Below are 26,662 nucleotides of genomic sequence, written 5' to 3'. Positions count from 1 at the left end.
AATTTTGGTGCCCTGTGACTTCTGCCTTTTCCCAAAACTTAAATCACCTTTGAAAGGGAAGAGATTTCAGACCATTGATGAGATTCAGGAAAATATGACTGGGCAGCTGATGGTGACTGGGAGAAATGTGTGAGGTCACAAGGTGCCTACTTTGAAGGGGATTGAGACGTCATTGTCCTATGCACAATGTTTCTTGTATTTTGTATCTTTTTAATAAATGTCTCTACTTTTCATATTGCATGGCTGGATATTTTCTGGACAGACCTCATATATTCCACTGGAAACTTTATTTCATTAGATAGCCATAAGACTGTTAAGATTGTTATCTGTGAAGAAATGGTTGGGGCTAATAATTATTAAATGACTACGTACATGTAAATGTCTGTGTGTAATATATATCATATATAATATATTATTATATATTAATGTGATATGTGTTATATATAATTACATATTATAATATATTATAATATATCTATATATATTACACACAGTATTTTATACCTTATACCAAACTGATTTAAGATGGCTTAACTATGCATGAAAGTAATATTTATTAAAAGAGACAAAGAAATGAAGGCAAAAGAAAAATGACAATAAGAAAGATGAAATCAAACAAATGTTGAGGTTAGTACACTATATATGTGCTTTGTACACAAAATATGTTCACATGAATGGTAGAGCCATCATAAATATGGCTCTGGGCAGTCAGCTCAAAATGAATATATATACTTGTTGTACTTTCACATTACATCCTACATTTTTATTCAACTGGTAGGTTGACCTGAGCTTCCAGTTCTTCCTTTCCCCAGGACAGCTCAACTTCTTGCTATCTAAGTCCTGATTGTGATGAAATTGTTATGCAAATAGTACTTCTACAATAGAAATAAAATGTGTAATGGCATTTGTAATGTTAGAATATATAGTGCTATTTATCTATTAATAAACATTCTAGCATTGCAAGTTTGTGGTCCTGGACCAGCCAGAGACTCAGCCCAGACTTAGTAAATCAGAATCTGCATTTTAAAAGATCCCTAGGGTATTTGTATGCACATAACAGTTTGAAAAGCACTGATCTGCAAAATCTTATGATCAAAAATTCCATTTTAAATATTGAAGATAACAAACCTTATAATTGATAAGGAGTGGAATTTGAGTATAATGTAAAAAAAATTAAATTTGGTTTAGATTTGTATTTGAGTCCTGACTCTGCTTCCTATTTTCATTTATACAACACTCAGTTAGTATTTGTCTCCTACTCTTCATCAGGCATGTATGTGGGTAATGGAGATACAGAGCCTCTGTGAATCTGAGCAAATCTGTGAAAAGATGGAAGACTGAACACACATCCAATTTGCTCTCCCCCAAACTCTACTAAACCTGTTATGCAGGATTTTTTTTTTCGTAAAGACAAACATAGAAGGCAGATGGGAGAATAAGACAGGAGAGCAAAGCAAAATCAATGTTGGAAGCTGTAAGGCAGTTGGATGAGTGAAACTGTTTAAACAACCATGAAAATGCTGAAACCTAAGCCAATAACAAGGAGGGGTGAGAACCAAACTAATTCTTCCCACAAAATCCCCACAGCATTTTAATTTGCATCTCTGACATCACTAATCATCAGAGCGATGCTACTTAAAACCACAATGAGATGTCATTGCACACCTATCAGAATGACTACCATCAATAAATACATAAAAAACAAGTGTTGGTAAGAATGTGGAGAAAAGGGAACCTTAGTGTACTGTTGGTGGAAATGCAGACTGGTGCAACCATTGTGTAAAACAATATAAAGTATCCTCAAAAAATTAAAAATGAACTCCCCTTTGGCTCAGCTATTTCACTTCTGGGAATATATCCTAAGAATCCGGAAACACCAATACAAAAAGAATATTTGCACCCCTATGTTCAGAATACTGGGTACTCATCAGCAGATGAATAGATTAAAAGGCTATGGTACATTCACACAATGAAGTGCTATTTAGCAGTAAAAAAGAGGAAACTCTTACCCTTTGAAACAGCAGGGATGGAGTTAGAGAATATTATGCTAAGTGAAGTAAGCCAGTCAGTGAAGGACAAATACCACATGATCTCACTTATATGTGGAATCTAATGAATATAATAAACTAATGAACAAAATAGAAACAGAAGCATGGATACATGAAACAGACTGATAGTTACCAGTGGGAAATGGGGGAACTAGATGAAAGATGGTGAAGGGATTAACCAGAGAACGTATATGCACAACCCACAGACACAGACAACATTATGGAGATTGACAGAGTGAGAGGAGAGGGTGAGGCAGGGTTGAGGTGGGAAAAGGGGAGAAAAATGCAGAAACAATTGTAATAGCATAAACAATTTTTTAAAAATTCACCACAGTGTTTAGGAATTGGCAGCACTGTAGACCACTGGAAAGAAAGGAAGATCAAGGTGGAGGTGGAGGGGCAACTAAAATAAGCAAAATTGTTTGAATGATATTTTAAAATTAGTTAAATCCTAGATCTCTTCCTTTGTTCATTTTCCTGGCTTCCTCAACTAAACTAAGCAAAGTAATCTAGGTTAATTCTCTGGAGAAAGTAAAACAGGGTGTCTGTAATGGGGCGACCAGATTTAGTTGAAAGTTGGGCACATGATATTTTCACATCAACTATGAAACCCAGCTTTAATTTTCCATTGAGACTCCAGAATATTGGCAGCTAGAGTTTACCTTTTATGCAGAATATTGTATGACTCTTTCAAGGGAAATATAACTCAAAAAGAAATAACTAAAAAAAGGAATCATATAAAAAATCTGTGATTATGAATCAATACTGATATAAATAAGTGATTGGTTAAGTAAATAAATGTGGGAAGAAATAAATCTTCTGTGCAGAAGAATTCCAAGTAAACTATGTAGATATGGTACCTTCCAGGAGGTGGGGCATAATTCCCTGCTCTCTGAGTGTGGACTGTTCATAGTGTCTTCTTTCCAAAGAGGACAACATGAAAGGAAGAAGAAAAAAAAAGAGTACAGTAGAGTACCTAAGCCAGGTGATCAAGGTCAATGTAGTCAAGATCAACAATGACAAGTCACATTGATAGCATGTACTCTTCTTAATATGAGGTAATAAAAATGGCACTGTACCCCTTTGGTTTCCTCCCCCAAATCTCATATGCCTGATCTAAAAATAAGGCAAATCTGAAGATGTCACAGCCAAGAGGAGCCCCAAAAGATATGTTGGCTAACGTGGTATCCTGGATGTGATCCTAAAAGAGAAAAAAGACATCAGGCAAAAACTAAAACAGTGTACTTTAATTAATAGTAATAATCTATCAGTATTAGCTTAATAATTATGACAAATGTAACATACTAATATAATATGTTAATGATAAGGGAAAATTGATGTGGAGTTTATGGAAAGTTTGTACTGACTTTGCAATTGTTGTGTAAATACAAAATTGTTCTAAAAATAATAATGTTCCTGTGATTATTTTGTACCTACTAATTTGTGCTTTTTGATCCCCTTCCTTTTTCACCCAACCCGCAACCCCTTACCCTCTGGCAACCATGAAACTAACACAAAATGCAAAATAATACTGAACATAACTGTAATTAAAAATAAAACATAAAATAATGATAATAAATAACAGGATGGGGGGGGGCTGTGCTGTTCCTCTAAGGAAGCTTATAGTAAAGGTCCCTGTCAAGGAATCCCACTTAAACCATCAGAATTTCCAATCACTATTTTAAGTCATTATACAAATTGCATTTACTTTAACTCACCAGCATTTGAGACATCACCTGTCCATGTAAATTCATATAAATCTAATGTTTTGATTATCCACTGCTACACACAAAAGTACCCAAATCTTAGTTGCTTATAACAACAACCACTTTGTTATATCTCAAGATCCAGGAATTTGAACAAGGCTTGACTAGGTGATTCTTGTCTATGTGGCATTGACTGAGGCTGCTTTATGCAATTCAGCCCGCAATTGGTTTGCAGGGTCTGGATGGTCCCTTTTCTGGCACTTTTATGGGATGATTGGAAGGCGGGACTCAGCTGGACAGCTTTGCTAGGCTACCTATTCATCGAATCTCCGGCATGGAAGCCTATGATAGACAAACTTTTGACATGGCCATGAGTCTTCCAAGATTCACTTATATTTTATTCCCTATATTAAATATTAATAGCAAATGAAGATTACCAGATACCTAAAGAATGCCTCTGCAATGATAGAAACCAAAAGAAAAAGATAAAAGCAACTTGAAGGAGAGAGGATTTGATCAAGGAAAAGAAAAACATTTAAATATTGTTAATATTCTTAGACAATTGAAGATATTGCACCCATATACAAAACATCTTGGAAATTTAAAAGATGATGGTAGAAATGAAAAACTCAATAGACATTGACACTGGACACTGAGAAAATCACTCAGGAAGTGGAGGCAAAAAAACAAAAAGAGGGAAAGTAGAGGGAAAAAAGATTACACTACAGAACCAGTGCAGAAGACCTACACTCCAAATAATAGTAATTATTGAAAAAGAAGGTAGAGAAAAAGGAAGGGCGGAAATCACCCATGAAAGAGTTCAATAAAAATTTCCTGAAGAACATGAGTTTCTATGTCTAAATGGTTAAAAACGCAGTGGAAGTAACTCACCCAACGTAAATACTTTACTTTGAACTTCCAAAATACTGGGACAAAGAGAAGACTCAGTAAGCATCCAAGTAAGGGGGAATAAAAATGGGAAAGCAAGTCACATTCAAAGGATCCCCTATCAAATTGATTTTGGACTTCTCAATAGCAAACTGGCATTTAAAATTGAAATAATTTCAAAATTGTGGAGGAAAATAATTTTGAATCTAGATCTCTCAACTGAACAAAGTTGAATTTTTTCCCTTTACATTTGATTGATAGACATAAAATTTATAAAATAATGAATACATGTCACATATCTTAATCAAGAAGTTACTGGAAGACATGTTTCACAAAAATGAATAAATAAACAGAAAAAAGACTACTATGGACTAGAGAAAATAAAAGACTGAACTTAGGACAGAGGCAAAGAAAAGTAACAGATATAGAAAACAGAAAGTTTAGAATGGACTAAATGATATTCCCAGAACCATTTATTGACTCAGTTCCATGAGCAATGTCATTGACCTGTGACCCATTTTCCTCTTCTGAACAGTGGGGATAATCAGAGTACTTACCCCTCACATGGATTGTTGTGAGAATTAAATCTAATAGCATTAATATATTTGAGCAGTGCCTGGCACAAACTAGATGCTCAAAAAACATTAGCCTTTGCTACTTATTGCTAAGACTCCTTCCAACTTTGCTTCTTACTTGGTCTCTATTAAAAGTAACATAGATGCGTTCGCTTATTTTAAGAAAAAATAAGTCCCCCAAATGCAAGTCACATTGTTTTTATTTTATCACTTCATACAATGTGAGCTAAACTAAAGATTTTATTTAAAGTTTTCCCCAAACCTTCAAAACCTACAAACAATTACAAAGAGATGAATAATAAGCAAAACAATTTCTTTCTCTTTATAAAATACTATTTAAAAGCAGCTACATTTGCAAGTTATTCTAGATGCTAAAAGAGATAATATTCAGCTATTGACCCAGCAACATAAAATACAGAAAAACATAATAAAATGTAGGGATTCTACACCCTGCTAACATAATAATTAAACTGAAGAGACAAAGAATGGCAAATCCCTGACTTTATGACCCACACAGAGGAATGATTGGAAATGTAGGCAGACCACGGAGATCTAAAATCTATCTAAGGCTGTCCTTTTCAGTATTTTTATTGTGACCAATATGGTGGGTATGATAAAATTATAAATGCTGAGAGTATTGCTTTTAGTGTTTCATAAAAGCAGAATTACTATTTCTTTTAAATATGTGAGCATAAAAAGTGCTACAACTGCTTTATTAAGTATTTGATTTTTATTACATCTCACGATTTTATCATATTCAGGGATTTCTGGTTTTCTAATAGCTATCCCCAAGGCACTAGAAAAAAAATGCATTTCTGGAATGCACATATTTTGTGAATTAAGGGATAATATATAATGAGCAGGCTCACACCCAAATAAGGATAAAGCCTTCTCTTTTTTTAATTTCTCCCTGCCATCCCATGCACTGTCCAGGATTGCTCTGGGCACTGCTCCCAGACCTTGTTTCCAAATGGAAACCCAGCACAGGGAACTTTGTGATACTTGTGAAAGACAAAAGGCACCAGACTGTTACAGAAGTGATGTTATTCCCATCATTGCAATAAGAAGAAACAAGAGAGCTGGGGTTTCATAGGGCCAGGGAGTCATCAGAGTCTCATGGAGGTCATGCAGAAGAATAGGGACAAGTCTTATCTCATGTTCTATGAGAGCACTGGGGGCCTTTGCACTTTGCCATTTCCTGGAATACAGAAGTGGTGGGGGTGGGGTGCAAAGGTGGGGTAGAGGATTGGTGTTAATCATTCTTGCTTTCTGTAAATGTAGGGCTAGATAAAGTTCCACATTCTCAATGTAGTCTTCTACTATGTTTTTTCCCATTTAGAAGGTCATCTCAGTAAATTATATCTCAATCAGTATTTTTACCAGAGTGAACCTTCTTGAGACCCTCCTCATTGCTACTTGTATCCCACAATCATTGGCCTATTTGATTCAAAAAAATAATGTCTCACATCCCATCCTTCCTCATTCCATTTTGTGACTAGTAAATACAATAGCAATAATAATAATAACAATGACAGTATCAACAATAATTTATAACAATTATTGGTCCTTTTTTGTATTCCAGATATTATTCTCAGGACTTTATATTTAATGATTTATTAAGTCCCAAAACAATCCAATGGAGATACTGAGACTTAGAGATGTGAAATAATTTGCCTAAATTATTATAGCTGATGTGTTGTGGAATTGAGATTTTAACTTCCTGAGACTGCTTTTCCTCATTACACTGTACTAACTTTGGAATTCCACACCATACATCAATGCACACACCTTGGGGACACAGTCCAGTGTTTATTAGAGACACCCTAGGAATCAGTTATAAATCCTAAGAGTAGTAGTGAGGGAAGGTAGTAGCTGGCCTAGGGAAATGACTCTCCCATGTAAGTTTAACTTCACTGAGCAGAGTGAGTTAACATTATGCTAACCCTATGCATGGTGTACTACACAGGCATTAGCATGGATTGTCCCAGCATCCTATTTTATGGGAACACCTTCAGGAGCTACTTGGTAAATAGGTAAGAAGGAAATTATATTACTCATGATTAACATGCACTATTTGTCTAATACAATTATTTTTAAAAGTAGAGTACCACATTATATACATTTGTATAAGTGTATAAATTTATAAGTTATAAATTCAATATGATTCTAATTAAATATAAGCATGACTATATCACTTTAAATATAAATCACCAGAATTAAGCATTGTTATTGTTAATATTCTGATTGATTTTATTTCTATCTTTTCTGAAGCTTTGGTGCATAATGTGTGTTATTTGAGAATTGTAGAACATACAGTGAGAATATTTCTGAATTTCTAGACTTCTGTACCATACACCACTTACTGATCCTTCAAGCTTGCTGTTTTAGAGGGGTGTAGGAGGTGGTGAGACTTGAGATGAAGAGAGAGCATGATTTAACATGCCTGAACACCAATACTCTTATTTCTCTTTTCTATATCTCCTACATAAAAGCAAGTCATTCTGGATATCTATTCTGGAATTTCCTTTGGCTTTTTATATAAGCTCCTTTATCTGATTCTGTATAGTTGCTCTGTGCGTCTCTCTTTCGCCACTCTTTCTCACTCTATTTCTCACATTCTCTGACACCAAATTGGGGTTCCTTCTTTCTCTTTTCTTCACATACTCTCTCTCATGTTTATTTGTGTGTTACAGATGCATTTCTGGTTTTCTTCATCTCTCTGAATACATTTTTAAAAAAGCATCTGACCGCTGAAATCTCACAACCTTAAACTTACTAGTACTTAGGAAAATATTTCAGAATTATTAGGGATATGAATATCACACAAACTCACATTTAAATGGTCAAAAGCTGAAATCATGGCCTTTATTTAGGCATAAACAATTAAAAGGCTAAAATAATACTTAAATCAAGTATGGGTAATCTAATAAGTTGTAAATTTTTGTTATTAAAATGGCCTGTGTGGAGTAAAAGAGAAATATGGATATTGACAAAGATACGGTGGGGTGGGTTGTCCTGGGTGTTTGAAAGAAGATTCCCTGGATAGAGCAAAGTCAACTTCCTGGATGGGCTTTTCAAACCATTTTCCTGCCTTCCTTCTCTAATCACTGACAATCCCTGGGACTTTTCACACCTGCCTTGCAGATCCCACCAGATCTAGTCTTTCTAATTGCAAACTTCATAGGCTGGGTACAATGTTTCTAAAAAGCATAAGAGAGCATGAGTTCTGTAGATCAAAAGATCCATCTATTAAAATACTAAAGGGTTGAGTAGAGATTGTAACATTGAATTGTTAAATTAATGACTGTTTTTCAGAATGTGGACCATTCTAATTTATAAATATTTTATTACTTTTCTTATCATAGTCATCTGTAAGCTTACTGTCCCTTCCAACCCCTTCCTTTGGGGTCTAAATAAAAGATGTACCCACTGTTTTAGACAGCACAGTCAGGTTGAATTCTGTTTTTCCACCCCATCCATCCCTTCATCACACATTTGAGTTCTCTTGTTAAGGTACACATATTTGTATACCTTCTATCACTAAAAGAATTATTGGTTTTGATCAGTTCTGGTCCCAGGACCACATTTCTAAGGGGTATCCCTGTTCTGAACTTGAACTGCCTTGTTAAAGCATCCTGTGGAGCTCCAATTTCTCTGTCATTCAACATTCCATGTTGGAATGCGCCTTTCTGTTTAGTTATCCAGGCAGGAAGACTTATTCCTGCAAGAAAACAGGCATCATCACAGAATGTGGTTTCTGTCCAGGTACATCCCACTGAGTAATTATCTTTCACATACTGGAGGAGAAGCTGTCTTATGTTATCTAAACCCTTCTATTCATTTCCCTAACTTTTCCTCTGAAAGTTTAGTGCTAGTTAGCAGAAGCAGAGTGATTTTCAAAAGCTGCCAGCGTGCTGCCAGAGTCCTCTTGATTTTGCACCAACATCCATTGTAGCCACCTTGAGCTCACTGAAGGCTCTTATCAGGAGAGTAGTGAAAAGGAAGTGAATGGCATTACCCAATTAATTGGTAAATTAGCAGAATTAATGAAACAGAAAAGAAACAGTCTTGCAAATCTTTGCAAATAATATACTAAACAAATTTTTCATGACCTATGGCTAAAAATAAGTGTTAAAAGAGAGAGAACAAAGGAAAATAAAAAGAATAGACTATTAAGGTCATACTGTATGACTCTGTGAAAATCAACTTTTACATAGGGTATTCTAGGTCCAAGCCTCAAACTAGGAATATTTTTATATCATTTATTAAGTGATTCTAAATAAACTATTTGAACATTCTAACAGCACTGATGAAAATGAAGAATTAACTCCTGTCACAGTGCAAATTCATGAACCCGTAAGTATAGGAGTTGCCTTCTGTTAGGCACCAATCAGAGAAAATAAAACTTCTTATTGATCAACAGGAGATATTTACTACCTGTGCTACCGTTTCTCAATAGCAGTGCTTCCTTGGCTATATAGCAGGCCACAGCCAACTGTCCTACCGTCTGTCCAGAACTGTTTCTATTCAGAGGAACATGCCTCGGAGTAATAGCATGGAAAGCTGGGAGGTCTTTGTGGCAGTTACTTCTGTTACATTATGCTTCTACTGTGGTTGGAACAGTCTCAAAGGGTTGGCTGGCAATTATTCTGCCTTTATCCTATACTGTGTATCACCAGCTATGGCAAAAAGTTTTTCCTAGGCAAATCAAAAACTACTTCTTCCCTAGCCAGAAGCCTTAAAGTCTTCAATGTGCTATTTCACACCCCAATCAAACTTTCAAAAGGCTTTTAGAGATTATTTGACTCTTCCAGGTTTGTGCCTGCTGATACTGAAGCACATTTCCCACCCTATTTCTAACACTGAAGTCTGCTATGAAAGCACCTGGGACCCAAGGCAACAAATAGCTCTTCAAATACTATGCCTCCACTATGGCTGTGTTTCCCAAGGATGACGAGTAAAAGTGCATTTGTTAAGTGGAGAATGGTTCTGTCCTGTGATATGTTGTTATTAGCTTTTATCTGATATTGAGAAGGAATGGGATAACTGTAAGGTCTTTTGGGGAGATTTTGGTCTGATCTCATACCACATACCTCCCTCTGGAGAGGTAAGGTGAGCAGGCTTAGTGTTGTAGAGTGACAGAGTTAACTGCATTTTCCTGTTTTAGAGAAAGTTGCAGTGGTTCACTTGTGGATGGTCTGCAAAGGATCACACTGTAACAAACATTATTTTCTACAACCTGTGCAACCCGATATCTGACATTTTGTGCTATTTTAAAACAAAGGATTTTAGCAAAAGCAATATCATAGAAGGGGTTAATAGCTGATGTAAGATTGTTAATCTCTTCTAACCTTTCTTGTAAAATAATATTAGCTGTCCAACATGACGGACAAAGACTGAGTGAGTTATGTTAAAGAATATAATATACAGGCTTGGTTTGCTTTTGTTGTTGGGCTGTTAATTTGTTTAAACATTGCCTGGGGCAGATTTGTATCTAACATAGGCCTCCCAGAAACACACACTTTACTACACAATGGAGAAAGTTCTCCACTTTTTTGTCTCTGGGGGCTAACAGGCCAAGTTGTTTTGCATTTGAATATGTATCTTTTGATCTTGCTTTATTTTCCTCCTGCCTTTTTGTTGCTGCTAACTAATGATTAAGAGAAATCTGTAAGTGAAAATAAGAAGATAGCATTAAGAAAACAAATTTAACTGAGTAAATTGAAAGATCTAATTGGTTTTTATTCAAGAATTCATGAGTTGGGCAAGCATCCCTTTTAGTAAGAAGTCAAAAAACATTACAAAATGTAAATTTTTATATGCCGAGAAGAGCAGGGACCAAGAAAAAGTAAATTACTTCATCTTCTTTGGGAGGGTTAGAAAGGGTCTATCAGTAGTAGATTACCTCACTACTACACATTAAGAGATTTCATATTGACTGACTTAAAATTACATTCCTGGGAAAGACTATAATGGCAATTAGGTTAGGTATTAATTCTGGGTTTGGTGACATGGGTTTACCACAGGTGACTCTGTTTTAGGCCTGTCATCTCTTTTGTTAACAATATGTTGATGAACTATATTGTTACTTCCTTAGCAAAGTAGTAGTTACTTCCTTAGCAAAGTTCTTTTAGAGAACACTGTGACTGAAGGTAATAATAAGAACTTTAGGAAGCCTGTCCTTAGAGGAAAAGAAAGAGCAAGACATAAGAAGCAATACTATTTTATTATCCATTCGACTGAGATGAGCTTAGCTTAAATCATTAAAAATATTTTGTTTGTACTTATTCTTCTCTCATTCTGTATTTTGAGGAAGTTTTGCTTGGCCTTGATTGCTGATTTGGATGCTGTCCTTCAGAATGAGGAAATTAGTATCTTTTTATTTATTATTTATTTATTTTTAGGGAAAGGGGAAGAAAGGGAGGAAGAGAGGGAAAGATATGATGATCAGTTGTCTCTCACACTCCCCCAACCAGGACCTGGCCCATAATCCAGGCATGTGCCCTGATTGGGAATCAAACCAGAGACCCTTCAGTTTGCAAGTCTGTGCCCAACTCACTGAGCCATACCAGTCACGGTAAGAATGAGGAAATTAGTATCTCGAAGGAAAAAAATAATTGCTAATGTCAGAGTGAAGTATACTGGGGAAAAAATTCAATGAAATCAAATTAACTTATTTCAACAAAGATGAATAGTGAGAAAATTGGTTATGACTTAGTCATAGGCCCTCTAGAGACTCATAGAGATTAGGTTATGCTGCTGAAGGTGGTTAGTCCTAAGTATGAAACCACTAGGAATAGTAAAATTCTTCCACATTCAGTATTGTATTAGAAGAGAATGTGAAAGAATGTGAAATTAGAGGTGAACGATCTTGGTATGTTCATGTATCTATTAAAAAATTATTGAGTGTTTTTATGTGTCAGGCTTTTTCTGAGACAATAAAGGTATAAATATTGAGAAGATATGGCTGTACTTTACTCTTCAATAATGATGAGGAGAAGAAAAACAAAGAATCAAAATGCTAGCACAAGCAGGGAAACTGGACAGTACTTCACAAGGTAGGGAGCATCTGAGACAGATTTTGTGTAGGAGTTTGCCAAAGGAAAAGGTTGCAAAATGTACTTTAGGTAAAAGGGAAACAAGAACAATGAAGAATGAGGTTGCAATCTGAATAAAGAATAAGATTCATGGCAGAGAATCTTATTAAGGTTTTAATTTTAAGGTCTTCACCATAAGAGGCCTTGACCTTTACAATAAAGGCAAACTACACTGCAGAGCCCTTTTCTAAAGTCAGCCCTGATAGACAATGTCATTACCTATTGTTTACTTACTAAGCAACTCAGAAGAAATAAGGAAACAAGTTCAGAACAATGCCTTATTAATCTCCACTTAGATTTAGTTCTTTTCCCTACTTCTGCCTATTTTTTTCATTTAACAGCCATACTTGGAGTTGCTGGGATAGGAGATGCCTCTCCTGTCATACAGTCTCAAAGCTACAATGCCCTAGGAGACAGAAAAGGTGGGAAAGTGGAATACAAATGCTTTCAGACTAAAGAGATAGTACATTTGAATCACAGGGGTCTTCCTAGTACTCAGAGTATGACTGTAACCTTGAAACCTAAAGAACAATTTGGTATAATATGTGGTAATATTAACTTTCCATGGAAAAAAATAGCTAAAATAGCAAAAGGACCCTAAAGGCCCAACTTAGAAACTTCCATTGTGCTGATAAGAAAATTTGGCCAATTCTTATGCAGATGCTATAGAGCTTGGGATTGGGGTTGGGATGGGGTGAAATATAAAGTATGGGCAAAAGTAGGTTTACAGTTGTTCATTGGAAAATAATACAATAATCAATAAATAAAAATACAACAATAAACTCTTTTTTGCATACTTACAACTGTTACTTATAATTGTAAACCTATGCTTGCCCCACCCTATAGCTAACCATATGTCTTGTGTCTACACTGTAACTCTGTTAGTTCACATGATAGGTATTTACCAGGCATTTACTGTTTTACACCACATTAGTTTTGGTCTTAATGACCAAATCAAATACTTTAATAAATTAGGCAACATTTTGGTCTTCATTTGATTGATGGACCATTTTTGTGTATAACTTACTACATGGCAGTTTTTCCCAAAATGAACATATTAGGACCATATGCCAGGCTAAATAGCATTCAAGGCACATCTCTGTGATATCTGCCTGCTGCTGTGTTGAGCTGCAGAGATGACACAAGTGCAAGGAAAAATGTGATAGAAGATTTAAAATGCATTTATAGAGGTACATTTCCATTCTTTTCAGTAGAAAGGAAAAACACAGTAATCTACACGAACAACTTCATTTATGATCTAGAAGGCAGAAAACAGCCTATTAATTAATTCATCCATGATTTTAATTAGAGAAGTGCCACAAACATCACCAAGGACAGAGAAATGATGCCATAAATGAATAGAACAGGACAAGTAATATTGAGTCTGGAAAGAAACAGCAAGTGTCCATAAAGTTAGCTTTGCATTCCCTCATGGAGAAGTTTTAAATTATCAAATGCAGGTAATGAAATCAAGTAATATCTGTATGGCAGAGAAACACATATTTAGCAATGGAGATACTAAATGATACCTTAATTTGCCTGGGTTTAGGAAAATAAATAAGCTGAGAAGAAAAGAAAGACCTCCATACCAAGGTACCCAACTAAGTAAAATAATCATGCTAAATAAAATACATAATTCAACAAAAATTAATGGGGTAAGTAGGTCTTTTGTACCATAGGGATTTTTAAATGACTCAGCTTTCCTCTTTCTTATGAAAGATACAAATTGGCCTCTGTATCCCTATGGTGAAGAGCCTGTGGATAGGACATCGATTTCCTGTCTGTGCACGGGTGTGGAATCTCTATGCCTGGCTGTTTTGACCTGAGAGGAAACCTAGGTTTGAGTTGGCTCAGAAAATACAGGGAAACATGGTGTTTTAATTGTTTTGCTGTCATATTCTAGGCTCCTTCTGTCCATCTCTTGTGCCCCAGAGTGCTGAGCAGCTGGCTCTGCAGCTGTGCACAGGGTCTGGGACAATGTTCCTGTGGGGCAGACATAAATCTTGCCAAAGTGATAGAGAGAATTTTTTGTTTGATTTTTAAATTTCCAGATTCTTAATAGAATTGAAGAAAACAACTCACCATGAAGCATTGACCCTTTTACTAATCTGTGCACTTTGCCCCTTTCTTTAAAGTTTCAGGGAGAGACTCTTTCAGGTTTCTAAAATAAGTAGTTTCCTTCATCTTCCTTGGAATAAAAACTACACAATGGGTGTCTTCATCTCCCATAAAAGATTGAATTCATTCTAATGTGATCCAAAATGCTGGTGGCAAGCTGTCTTGCCAGCAGACAACCTGCTGCCCTCAGCAGCTGGAACCATACTTAAGCAAGATGATGTTGGCTTTGATTACCTTGACACAATACCTATTCACTTACTTGGAGCTGCTCACACACATCTCCTCCTAAGAGTGGACATTCCAACTCATCCAGATCAGATGCAAACTCTGAAATCTAGTCTAATTTCTACAGTGGTGGGGCAGTACATGACTACTCCATCACACAAGTCTTTAGGAAATATTTATGAAAGAATAAGTATAATTCAAAATTGAGTAAATGCGCCACATTATCAATCATCTAATTCTCAAAGTTACTTAAACAGATGGAGTTCTGTGTGAATGACCTTTTCCTAGACAAGAAGATAACCTAGTGGGAAATCAATACCCACTTAACTTTAGTTGCCTGCATTACTCATGCTCACATTGTTTATTGCTGAATTGAGTTTAATATAGTGACATCTATCCATTTAATAGTAATTAGATCCTAAAGGAGAAATAGTGGCAATACATAAGACCCTAAGAAATATCATGTTGTGATTCATCCTACATAAAATTATTTTTTGACTGGTCTTGTTGAGTCTAATCATATGGAGAATGAATGCAGATGCAGGTATGGCTAACATTCTAATGTTGTTATTCTGCTCTGACAGGTGCGTTGTAGAAGATAAGAACTCGAAGGTGGCCTGGTTGAACCGTTCTGGAATCATTTTCGCTGGCGATGACAAGTGGTCTCTGGACCCCCGGGTTGAGCTGGAGAAACGCCATTCTCTGGAATATAGCCTTCGAATCCAGAAGGTGGATGTCTATGATGAGGGTTCCTATACTTGCTCCGTTCAGACACAGCATGAGCCCAAGACCTCCCAAGTTTACTTGATCGTGCAAGGTAAGAAAAGGATGGGATAGGTGGGTGGGGAAGGAGAGGTAGGAGGTATTGAATAATTTTGATGTATAAAATGCTTGCATAATCCTTTCTGGAAATAAAAAGAAAGACTTTTAAATACATCATGGCACTTAAGTATCTATTTTCTCTCCAAAAGAACAGACCTAACTTTATTTTGAGAGGACTAAGGAGAATATAGACTTGAGTTTTGCCACTGTGAGTCAGTACTCTTGGTGAGAGTGTCTTCTCCTAGCCCTGAGTATGAAACCATAGCTGTTGGAGTAAGTTGAAACAGGAGCACAAGAACACACAAAATGCTTAAAACCATGTCAAGTCCACTTTATCACACTGCTGAATACTAGATACTTTGCTGAAGGTTTGCTTTTTAACCTGTCTTGATGTTGCAGAATGGACCCATGGGGGGTGCTCATGTATTGTTATCTAAACAAGCCCCCTCCCCCAGGGTCTTTCTGTCACTGTGAGTTTGTTGCCCACTGCCAGCTGTTAGGAATTCTGGCTCTCAATGCTAGAATTTGGTGCAAAGGAAAGGAACTATTTATTCAAAAGTTATACAGGTTTAGAGTAATGGCAGAATGTATCCATTAAAATTCCCAAAGTTCCTTTAAAACACCCACCAACACACACACAGTTCTGCCTCCCCACTTTGCCCAGTCAGGCCAGTCAGTGGTACCATATCTCAGGAAAAGAAATAGAAATCTGTAGCTCAGCTAGACTCCCAGTTCCTCCCAGTAATCCATGCTCGGCCAAACAGGCCTCCTGCAGTCCCCAGTACCTCACCTGTGTCACCACTGCAATCTCTACTTGTTAATCCAAAACTATGTGTCATCTTCTCATGGCTCAACATCAAGAGTCCTTTCACCCCTTTCCTTCCTGCTTGGTCTCATATTGTTCTCCCCATCCCTTGTGGCAGCCTGACCTTAGTTTTAAATCCCAGCTGGGAACCTCCTCCATAACCCCATTTCCGACTCCTTCCACAATGGGCTATACCTGCTAGCACTCCCACAGTTTTCAGCCTTTCTAGGCTGCCATAATAAGTCTGGGCAGGTGTGGCCCCAGGGCGTGGAGCAAACCATCTCCAGGCTCTCTCTCACACAGGCACTGTAACCAGGGGGAGCTGCCTCCCAGTTACATCCTGGGTCAAAGCTATGCATACCTTCTGGCCCCATTTAGGCTGGAAGACGGTAACTGGGAGACTAGTCTGTTGTTATTGATACACAAAATAGCCATTTTTGCATATCACATATGCCGCTGGCCTGAAAAATAACTCTCAGTGGCCCTGATCCATGTGTCCCTTCCCCCAGCCAGGCCTATTATCCTATATATTAGGACACCCCAAGGTCTGGACTCTGCTACATTCAACCTAAAGAATATCACTAATTATCTGTTTTTATGATAGTAAATGTTGTTTGGAAAATAAAAATTACCAGAGGCCTTGATGTCCTCTCAGGTGACTGACCAGCTTTCTATGTAGTTTGTGGCTCCATCTAATGGCAAGTTATTTGTGAGCAAATCCAGTGACAAAGATCTGCAAAGTCATTGGGGACAATGTGCTTCTAGACTCAGGTTTCCACAGGCACATGTGAGTCATGATTTTACAGGATGAAAACGCTAAATGGCACACACACATGCCCCCAAACTATAGCTCTCTTGGGTCCCTTTCCCCATAATTGCAGAATGAGAACAAAACTGATCAGCTGCACAATTTTATTGTAAGCAAATTCAAACCACCAGCAGTTTCAATCCACCTAACAAGATCTAAGCACTAACAAATATTAGGGTTGTGTTCATGTATTCTTGATTTATGATTTTATGTAAATTTAATGCAAATTAGGCATGGCCCTAGGGCTCCTGTCAAGATTCCAGTGCAGTCAGTGGTGTGGCAAAGTTTGACTGTAGCTTCTATTAATGTGTATGGAATTGATTATTGCAGCATTTAAATTATTGCTCTTCCAGCTCCTCTGATTAATAGGTTGAAACTGGAGTAAAATACATCAGAGGCTGCCTGCTGCAGGGGTAATTTAGTCATGTGACCTCCATCTTGGTCCATTTGCAATGGCTGACAGCTTCATTTTATTGCTTTTAAAAGGCATGTCTACTGACTTGCAAAGTTCCTATCACATTGAAAGCATAGAATGTTTTCCTTTTCCTTTAGTAGACCGCACTTGAGATCCAATCGCAAAAGACACCAGGGCTTGGGTTTCAAGCAGCCCATTTAAAATGTTTAAGCATAACTAAAGAATTGTAAATATGTAAATAGGTTAATTTAGCATTTCCTGCAAAACAAATGTTTACATTCTCTCCCTCTCTCTCTCTCTCTCTCTCTCTCTCTCTCTCTCTCTCTCTCTCTCACACACACACACACACACACACACACACACACACACACCTCAAAATCAAAGAAGTTGTGCCTCATTTGATAGCAGAAGGAAGGGAGAAAACTAGTTTACTTAAGATTCTATAAAACAGATTTTATCTAATGACCAGCTCCATATTATATAATGAGATTGCTACACAATATTTATACTTTCACAGCCTTCAATATCATTGGAAAGTCTCCAGAGACCTCACTAGAAATCATGTATTGTCCCAAACTGAATAAAATTAGACAACCTAAGTATTATATTTCATGGTTTCTAGATGAGGAAACAAAAATTCATTAAATTGAGTTTACTTGTTCAAGATCCCACAGAAAAGTTCAGGAAGTAGTTTGGAGCCAAATTAACTTGGAATCAAATCTGAACTACTTCCTACTAGAATGGGTAATTTTTATTATTACTTTAAGAACTACCACATTTGCATTTAAGTCTAAGCTCTTAGTGCCAAATGTTCAACACTCTTTCCCTTTTTTCTTACTCATCTGTACACTTTTTAGCTGCAAACATAATCATCCCAAGAAGGTTAAATCTAGAACTAGGTCAGATTATACTGTGCACACCTCCATGCCATATCAACACAAGTGAAACTAACTTATATTTAACTTAATATTCTATTGTTAAATTTAACTTAATATTAATGGATGGAGGTGAGCCTACTAAGTGCCAGGTACCATTTATTCCTTGTCTCATTTAATTCTAATAATATTATTATTAAGTAGATATTAATAACTTTATTAAAATATGTAAAAAGGTATAGTTCAGAGACAATTCATGGAGCTTACTCAAGGCCCTCTCCCCTGTTTTCTGAGAAAGGGCTTCAGTCCTATATCTGTTTGATTCAAGATGTTATTGAAATTTCATCTTAACCATATTTTTGAAAGGGAAAATGAGCAACGAAACCTGTACTTATAAAGGAGATGAAGAAAGAATTGTCTCTTCCTTGAGCCTGAGTCATGAAAGGGGATTTTTGGGGGACAATTATATGGATGTTGGCATTTGATCATTAGCAGCAGATTGCTGAATCAATTCCCCTTAGTTCATTCACTTTTGTGATTATGACACGGTTCCATCCCTATATGCTGTTTATTCACACTACTTCCTACTCCATGCCTCTACTCTACATGTTTCTCCCACTTCAAAATTCTGCTTCTAGATAGGGCTGGCATCCTCCTGGCCTCCAATCCCACAGCACTTTCCTTCAGAATATGAGTGTCTAGGTTTTTTCAAGTTCTGTCTTACTCACCCTCCATAGTTTCTACAAGTCCAACTTAAGTAGTTGTTAAATAAATACTGTATTTTTTTTCTTGCTCACCCTTTCAGGCCACCCTTTGCTCAAAGAGGCTATGAAATATCATGAAAGAATAGCAGTTCAAAGGTGGGCTTTGAATTCATACTGCCTGTTTGAATCTCATTTTTACTTCTTTTTTGATTTTTTGATTTTTATTTTTAAGTATATTTTATTGATTATGCTATCACAGTTGTCCCATTTTTTCTCCCCTTATTCCCTCTCACCCTGCACCCCCTTTCCCACCAGCACTCCCTCCCCTTAGTTCATGTCCAAGGGTCATAAATATAAGTTCTTTGACTCCTCCATTTCCTATACTCTCCTTAACCTCCTTCTGTCTATTTTGTGATTACCATTTATGCTTCTCATTCCCTGTACCTTTCCTACCATTCTCCTCCTTCCTTCTCCCTACTGATAACCCTCCATATGACCTCCATTTCTGTGATTCTGTTCCTGTTCTAGCTGTTTGCTTAGTTTATTTTTGGTTTGGTTCTGTTTTTTAGGTTCAGTTGTTGATAGTTGTCAGTTTATTGTCATTATACTATTCATAGGTTTGATCTTCTTCCTTTTCTTTGATAAATTCCTTTAACATTTCATATAATAAGGGCTTGGTGATGATGAACTCCTTTAACTTGACCTTATCTGAGAAGCACTTTATCTGCCCTTCCATTCTAAATGATAGCTTTGCTGGATAGAGTAATCTTGGAGGTAGGTCTTTACCTTTCATGACTTTGAATACTCCTTTCCAGCCCCTTCTGGCCTGCAAGGTTTCTTCTGAGAAATCCACTGACAGTCTTATGGGAACTCCTCTATAGGTAACTGTCTCCTTTTCTTTTGCAGCTTTTAAGATTCTCTCCTTATCTTTCAGCTTGGGTAATATAATTATGATGTGCCTTGGTTTGTGCTTCCTTGGGTCCAACGTCTTTGGTATTCTCTGGGCTTCCTGGACATCCTGGAAGTTTATTTCCTTTGCCAGATTGGGGAAGTTTTTCTTCATTATTTTTTCAAATAAGTATGCGATTTCTTACTTTCCCTCTTCTCCTTCTGGCACCCCTATGATTCAGATGTTGGAACATTTAAAGTTGTCTCAAAGGTTCCTAGGCCTCTCCTAATATTTTTGAATTCTTGTTTCTTCATTTTGCTCTGGTTGACTATTTCTTCCTTCTGCTCCAAATCATTGATTTGAGTCCCAGTTTTCTTCCCTTCATTGTTGATTCCCTATATATTTTTCTTTATTTCATTTTGCATAGCCTTCACCTTTTCCTCTATTCCGCGATGATACTCAACCATTTCTATGAGTATCCTGATTACCAGTGTTTTGAACTTTGCATCTGATAGGTTGTCTATCTCTTTGTCGCTAAGTTCTTTTTCTGGAGTATTGATCTATTTTTTCATTTGGGCCATATTTCTTTGTCTCAGAACTCCTGTTATGTCGTAAGGGGTGAAGCCTTAGGTATTCACCAAGGCAATCCATGTGTCTGTCTTGTGGTGCTGTATGTGGGGGAGGAGTCAGAGAGGGAACAGTGCGACTTGCTCAACTCTCCGCTGGCTAACACTCAATTCCCCCATTACCCACAAGCAAATTGGGGCCTTCTGTTGCTGATTCCCAGGCAGGTGGGTTTGTGTATGTTCTAGGAGCCTGTGGGTCTCTCCAGTGAACTCTCCTATGAGGGTGGGAGTTTCTCCTATCGCCTCAACCCACAGGTTTTTCAGTCAAAAGTTTAGAGGCTTTCTTTTCTGGTGCTGGAACCCTGGGTTGTGTGGTCTGTGTCTCTCCCCAGTTCTTCCTCTAGGTTTACCCACATGCAAATATGGGACCACCCTGTCTGCCAGCCACTGCCTTGTCTGGTCCTCCAGCTGCTTCCTTGCCACACGTCCTCTCTTTCCTGGCAGCCTGTCTCTGCCCCTTCTACCAATCTGGATGAATATTTCCTCTTTAACACCTCAGTTGTCAAACTGCCATACAGTTTGATTTTCTGGCAGTTCTGGTTGGTTTTTTTTTGTTTTTCAATTTGTTATTGTCCTTCTTTGGGTTGTGTGAGGAGGCAGTGTATCTACCGATGCCTCCATCTTGGCCAGAACTCCTGAATCTCAGTTTTCCTTCTTGCTACTAAAATTAATTTTGGGGTAAACCACTTAATTTATCTAAGACTTAATTTTGTCATATGTAAAACACAGGTAAAGTTAAAATTTTAAATCCTCTAAATTTACTATAAGAATTCAATTGGATGATCTATGTATGTCCCTAGCCTGGTGTCTAGAGATCATGTGTTCTCAGCCAATAGATGATGATGATGATGATGATGATGATGATGACGACGACGACGACAACTATGGCCACTATCACACTTTGCTGCTGCTGCTACTGTGTCTCTCATAAGGCTCACTTTGGCCCTGGGGGGGTGATGCCCAGTGTCTGACAGCTGCTACCATTGCCTATTACCCTTCTGGTAGGCTCTTTCAACTTTTATTTTGTGTCACTCCAGTTTATTTTCTTTAGTTGTTCTTTTTCTTAGTATCTAGTCTTTAACATTATTTCTTTAAGATTCTAAAGATTTTTTAGACCAGCATAACTTTTAAGCTCTTAGCTACATTTATTAAGGATGTTTGAGGAGAACATGCTGTACATGTCAGCAAAACATAGATGTTAACTTTTAGATTGGTGAAACCTCTCAAGAATTCTTATTGAGGAGTTTTGGGGTGGGGCTCGATAATTTCTAACAAGTTCCTAGATAATGCTCCTGCTGCTGGTGCAGGGATCACATTTTGAAAACCAGTTCTTTAAAAGAATTGGATGCCTTAAAAGCATCTGGAGAAGTAATTATGCACATTTTATTTGCTTTCAGACAGTGCTATACCTGTAAATACTTCTAAAATGAATTTTGTTGGGCATGAGACAGATAACAGGTAGATTGATAAATATTTTAACTTTCATAGTAACAACTTATGGCTTCCAAGACTGCTTACTTAGCTAAGTCCTATGGGGAAAAAAATCTCTTTCCAAACTGTCCATTTACAAGTATCAAAGCTGAAAAAAAGTGGTTGAGACATAAAAACTGCTCTAGACATCAAAAAATCTTCATAAATTTTCAAGTGTTTGCACTTCCTCACATTTCGCCTGCATTCCACTTCCCCTGGTGTATCTTTCTTTCCTTTGATATACATCCTCACCATGTCAGTGACTTTACAACATCTCCAATGTATCTTCTCTGTACTTCAATGATTATTTTGCACAAAGAAAGTTTTCATCAGGCTATGAGTGACATTACATGGAAAATATCCTGTGCTGAAATAAATTTCGTGAATGGTTTTCTAAACTCAATCTTTAGTTCCATGACTTCTCCACATACCTTCCTCATAAGTTACACAGGTGAAAGTTTTTCACCAGCAAATATATAAATTCATAATGACCTTTGGGATCACTTGTGATCAGTAGTATTACATGTTGCATCAGTGGAAGCCAAGGCTTTTCAAATATTAACATATATTTGAGATAATAAATTTTGGGACCCAATTCTAAAGCCATATATTTTAGTTCCTATACTATCTCCTTCATAGATTGTTAGATCAGAGATTAAGAAAACATCACCATTAACTTCAATGAAATAGACATTTGTTCCCATAAATAATGCTAATTGTTTTTCCAAAGGTTACACATTTCTATGATTTCCTTTTTATTCTGATCATGCCAAAGATGGAGGCACTTGTGTTAAACCAAAGTTTTTATTTTTAAAAAAATTTTATTGAATTTATTGGAGTGACATTGCTTAATATAATTATATGGGTTTTGGGTTTACAATTCTATAATACATTATCTGTATATTATCTTGTGTGTTTACCACCCAAAGTCGTCTCCTTCCATTACCATTTATTCCTCCTTTACTCTCTTCTACATCCCTCCACCTGCCCTTTCCCTCTGGTAATCGTCATACTGCAGTCTGTATCTCTGAGTCTTTTAATTTTGCTTAATCCCTTCACTTTTTTCACCCAGCCACTGAAACCTTCTCATCTCTGACAGGTGTCAGTCAATTCTCTATGAGTCAGTTTCTATTTTGTTTGTTAGTTAATTTTTTATTAGGTTCTATGTATAGGTAAAATAATGTGACACTTCTCTTGCTCTGGCCAGCTTATTTCACTTAGCTTAATACTATCCAGGTCAACCATGCTATTAGAAAAGGTAAGATTTCCATCTTTGTTATAGCCAAGTAGTATTCCATTGTGTAAATATACCACAGCTTTTTTAATCAACTCATGTTGTTGGGTACTTGGCCTGCTTCTAAATCTTAGCTAGTGTAAATAAAGCTGCAATGAACATATATTTGTTTGAATTAGTGTTTCAGGTTTCTTTGGATATATTCCAAGAAATGCAATTGCTAGGTCAAAGGCAGTTCTATTTTTAATATTTTTGGTAACTCTATACTGCTTTCCACAGTAGTTGCTCCAATCTGCATTCTCACCAACAGTGCAAAAAAGGTTCTCTCTTCTCCACATCTTTTCCAATACTTGTTGTTTGTTGATTTATTGATGATAGCCATTCTCACAGGGGTGAGGTGATTAACTCATTGTGGTTTTAATTTACATCTCTCTAATAATTAGTGACATTAAGCATCTTTTCATATGTCTATCACCTATCCATATGTCCTCTTTGGAGAAGTGTCTATTGAACTTGTTTGCCCATATTTGAATTGGATTATTTGATTTTCTTGATGTTGAGCTGTATAAGTTATTTATAAATTTTGGTTAATAGCCCTTGTCAGATGTATCCTTGGCAAATATGTTCTCCCATTCAGTAGGTTGTCATTTCACTTTGTTGATGGCTTCCTTTGAAATACAAATACTTTTTAGTTTGATGTAGTCCCATTTGTTTATTTTCTCTTTTGTTTCCTTTGCCTGAGGAGATATATCCAAAAAAAAAATTGCTACGAGGAATGTCTGAAATTTTACTGCCTATGTTTTCTTCTAGGTTTTTTTATTATTTTGATTCTTACATTTAATTCTTTAACCCATTTTAATTTATTCTTGTGTGTGGTATAAGAAGGTGATCTAGTTTTATTTTTTGTATGTATCTGTCCAATTTTCCCAACACCATTTATTGAATAGACTATCATTACTTCGTTGTAAGTTCTTGCCTTCTCTGTCAAAAATTACTTGATCATAAAGGCATAGGTTTATTCCTGGGTCCTCTATTCTGTTCCACTGATCTACATGTCTGTTTTTATTCCAGTACCATACTGTTTTGATTACTATAGCCTTGTAGAATAGTTTGCTATCAGGTAGCACAATTCTTCCAAACTTGATCTTCTTTCTCCAGATTTCTGTGGCTATTCAGGCTTTTGTGGTTCTGTATAAGTTTTTGGAATATTTGTTCTAGATCTATGGTACATGCCATTGGTGTCTTCATAGGAATTGCATTGAATCTATAGATTGCTTTGGGTAGTATGGACATTTTAATGATGTTAATTCTTCCTATCCATGAAGACAGTACATGCTTCCACTTAGTTGTATATTCTTCAATTTCTTTCTTCAGTGTATTCTAATTTTCCAAGTATACATTTTTTACATCCTTGGTTAAATTATTTTTTAATTATTTTTTGATGCAATAGTAAATAGAATTATTTTCTTAGTTTCCCTTTCTGATAGTTCATTACTGGTGTATAAACTGCAACTGATATCTGGACATTTATTCTGTATCCTATTATTTTACTGAATTTATTTATCAGTTCTAATAGTTTCTTGGTGAAATCTTTATGGTTCTCTATGTACAATATCTTGTCATCTTCAAACAGTGACAGTTTTACTTCTTCCTTCCCAATTTGGATGCTTTTTTTTTTCTTCTTCTTCTTGTCTGATTATTGTGCTTAGGACTTCCAGTGCTATGTTGAATAAGAGTGGTGAAAGTGGACATCCTTGTCTTGTTCTTGATCTTAAGGGAAACACTTTTACTCTGCCCATTGAGCATCATATTGACTGTGGGTTTGTCATATATGGCCTTTATTATATTGAGGTATTTTTCCTCTATTCCTAGTTTGCTAAGAGATTTTATTATGAATAGGTGCTGGATTTTATCAAATTTCTTTTTCTACACTACTGATATGGTCATATAAGTGTTTTCTTCATTGTGATTATCTGGTGTACCATTCTTATTGCTCTGTAGATATTGTATCAGCCTTGGGTGCCTGTGATAAATCCCATTTGATCATGGTGTGTGATTTTTTAATGTATCAGTGGATCAGGTTTGCTGATATAGTAGGAGATTTTACCATTTATGTTCATCAGGGATATTGGCCTGTAATTTTCTTTTTGGTAGTATCTTTAGCTGGGTCTAGAATTAGGATAGTGTTGCCTTGTAAAATGTAATTGGGGGTGTTTCCTTCTTTTGAAATTTTTGGGATAGTTTGAGAAAGAGAGGCCTGAGTTTTTTGAATGTTTGGTAAAATTCACCTGTGAAGCCATCTAGTCCAGGACTTTTGTTTGTCAGGAATTTTTTAAAGGCATTGTTTCTCTTTATGTAATCTTTGCATAACCTGCAACAAGTCAATATTTGGGTTTATTAGGCTTGTCAAAATGCAGATTCCCAATCTCTGAGGATGTGGCCAAAATGTGCAAATACATTATGTTCTTCAGGTGATTCAGATACATGTGAAAAACCAAGAACTATTATTTTAGGGATCTAAACAATCAATGAAATGAATTTGCTGTTGCTTGCTTGCTCATTTTTCTGTATGATGTAGTATAGTATCACACCATATCTAAAATTCTGAGGAGCATGTACTAGAGCCTTGTAATAGAAAAATAAAATAAAATAAAATATATCTGTGTACTCATCAAAAACATAGATTAAACTCATGTTCTTAAGCCTAAAGAAATAGTGGAAATAGTGACTCCAAAAATAAGACTTTCTTAAACTGACATTAAGACTTTCCATATGTATGTGATACAAAGGAAATCATCATGCAACAATATTTTAAAGATGTGAAATTTTATTTAAACATCTCATTCAACATACCTTACAAGATTTATCATATTTTCCATTTATTTATTACATTATGCCAAATGTTCAGTACCCATAGCAGAGTGGTCATTTCAATGTTGAGTCTTTTGCTCTCTTTTTACACTACTCTGATTTGGCTAACATTGTTTTAGAAATGCCCTAATCTGCATATTCTAGAATTGGGGATAGTTTTAAAAAAACAGAAATCTATTTCTAAGTTTATATTTAAGTTTCACTATAAAATTATAACCAAGCAGACAGGGGGACATCCACATGGCACCTTAATGAATGACCCAACAATTAATGCTGGAAGGAACAAGTTTTTATTTACAATATTCCAACCTTTCCCACAAGTACTAGCATTTCCCTTGTTCCCCAAAAGGCTATATGCCAAAAGCCCCAGTAGTTCCTCATTCCTTATCTTAAACTGGCTGCATGAACAGTCTCACAGCAGCTCTTTCTTTCAGGATCTGGGGTACATTGTCATCAGCCTCCATGTTCTAGTCCAAGAATACGTAT

General features: G+C 36.4%; 1 protein-coding gene across 2 annotated transcripts in view; it reads left to right on the top strand.

Annotated features, from left to right (window-relative positions):
• Positions 1 to 26,662, top strand: part of LOC123827056 (limbic system associated membrane protein) — a 633,910-nt gene that overhangs the window by 303,625 nt on the left and 303,623 nt on the right. For both annotated transcript variants that reach the window (XM_045851349.1, XM_045851347.1), the window contains exon 2: positions 15,242 to 15,474. In XM_045851349.1, coding sequence (XP_045707305.1) covers positions 15,242 to 15,474 — 233 coding nt within the window. The remainder of the gene's footprint in view (positions 1 to 15,241; positions 15,475 to 26,662) is intronic.

Source organism: Phyllostomus hastatus, unplaced genomic scaffold (assembly GCF_019186645.2).
Source record: "Phyllostomus hastatus isolate PE091 unplaced genomic scaffold, TTU_PhHast_1.1 phas_contig_86, whole genome shotgun sequence".
Taxonomy (NCBI): Eukaryota; Metazoa; Chordata; class Mammalia; order Chiroptera; family Phyllostomidae; genus Phyllostomus; species Phyllostomus hastatus.
Note: the sequence above shows the minus strand (reverse complement) of the source record. Positions and strands in the feature narration are given on the sequence as shown.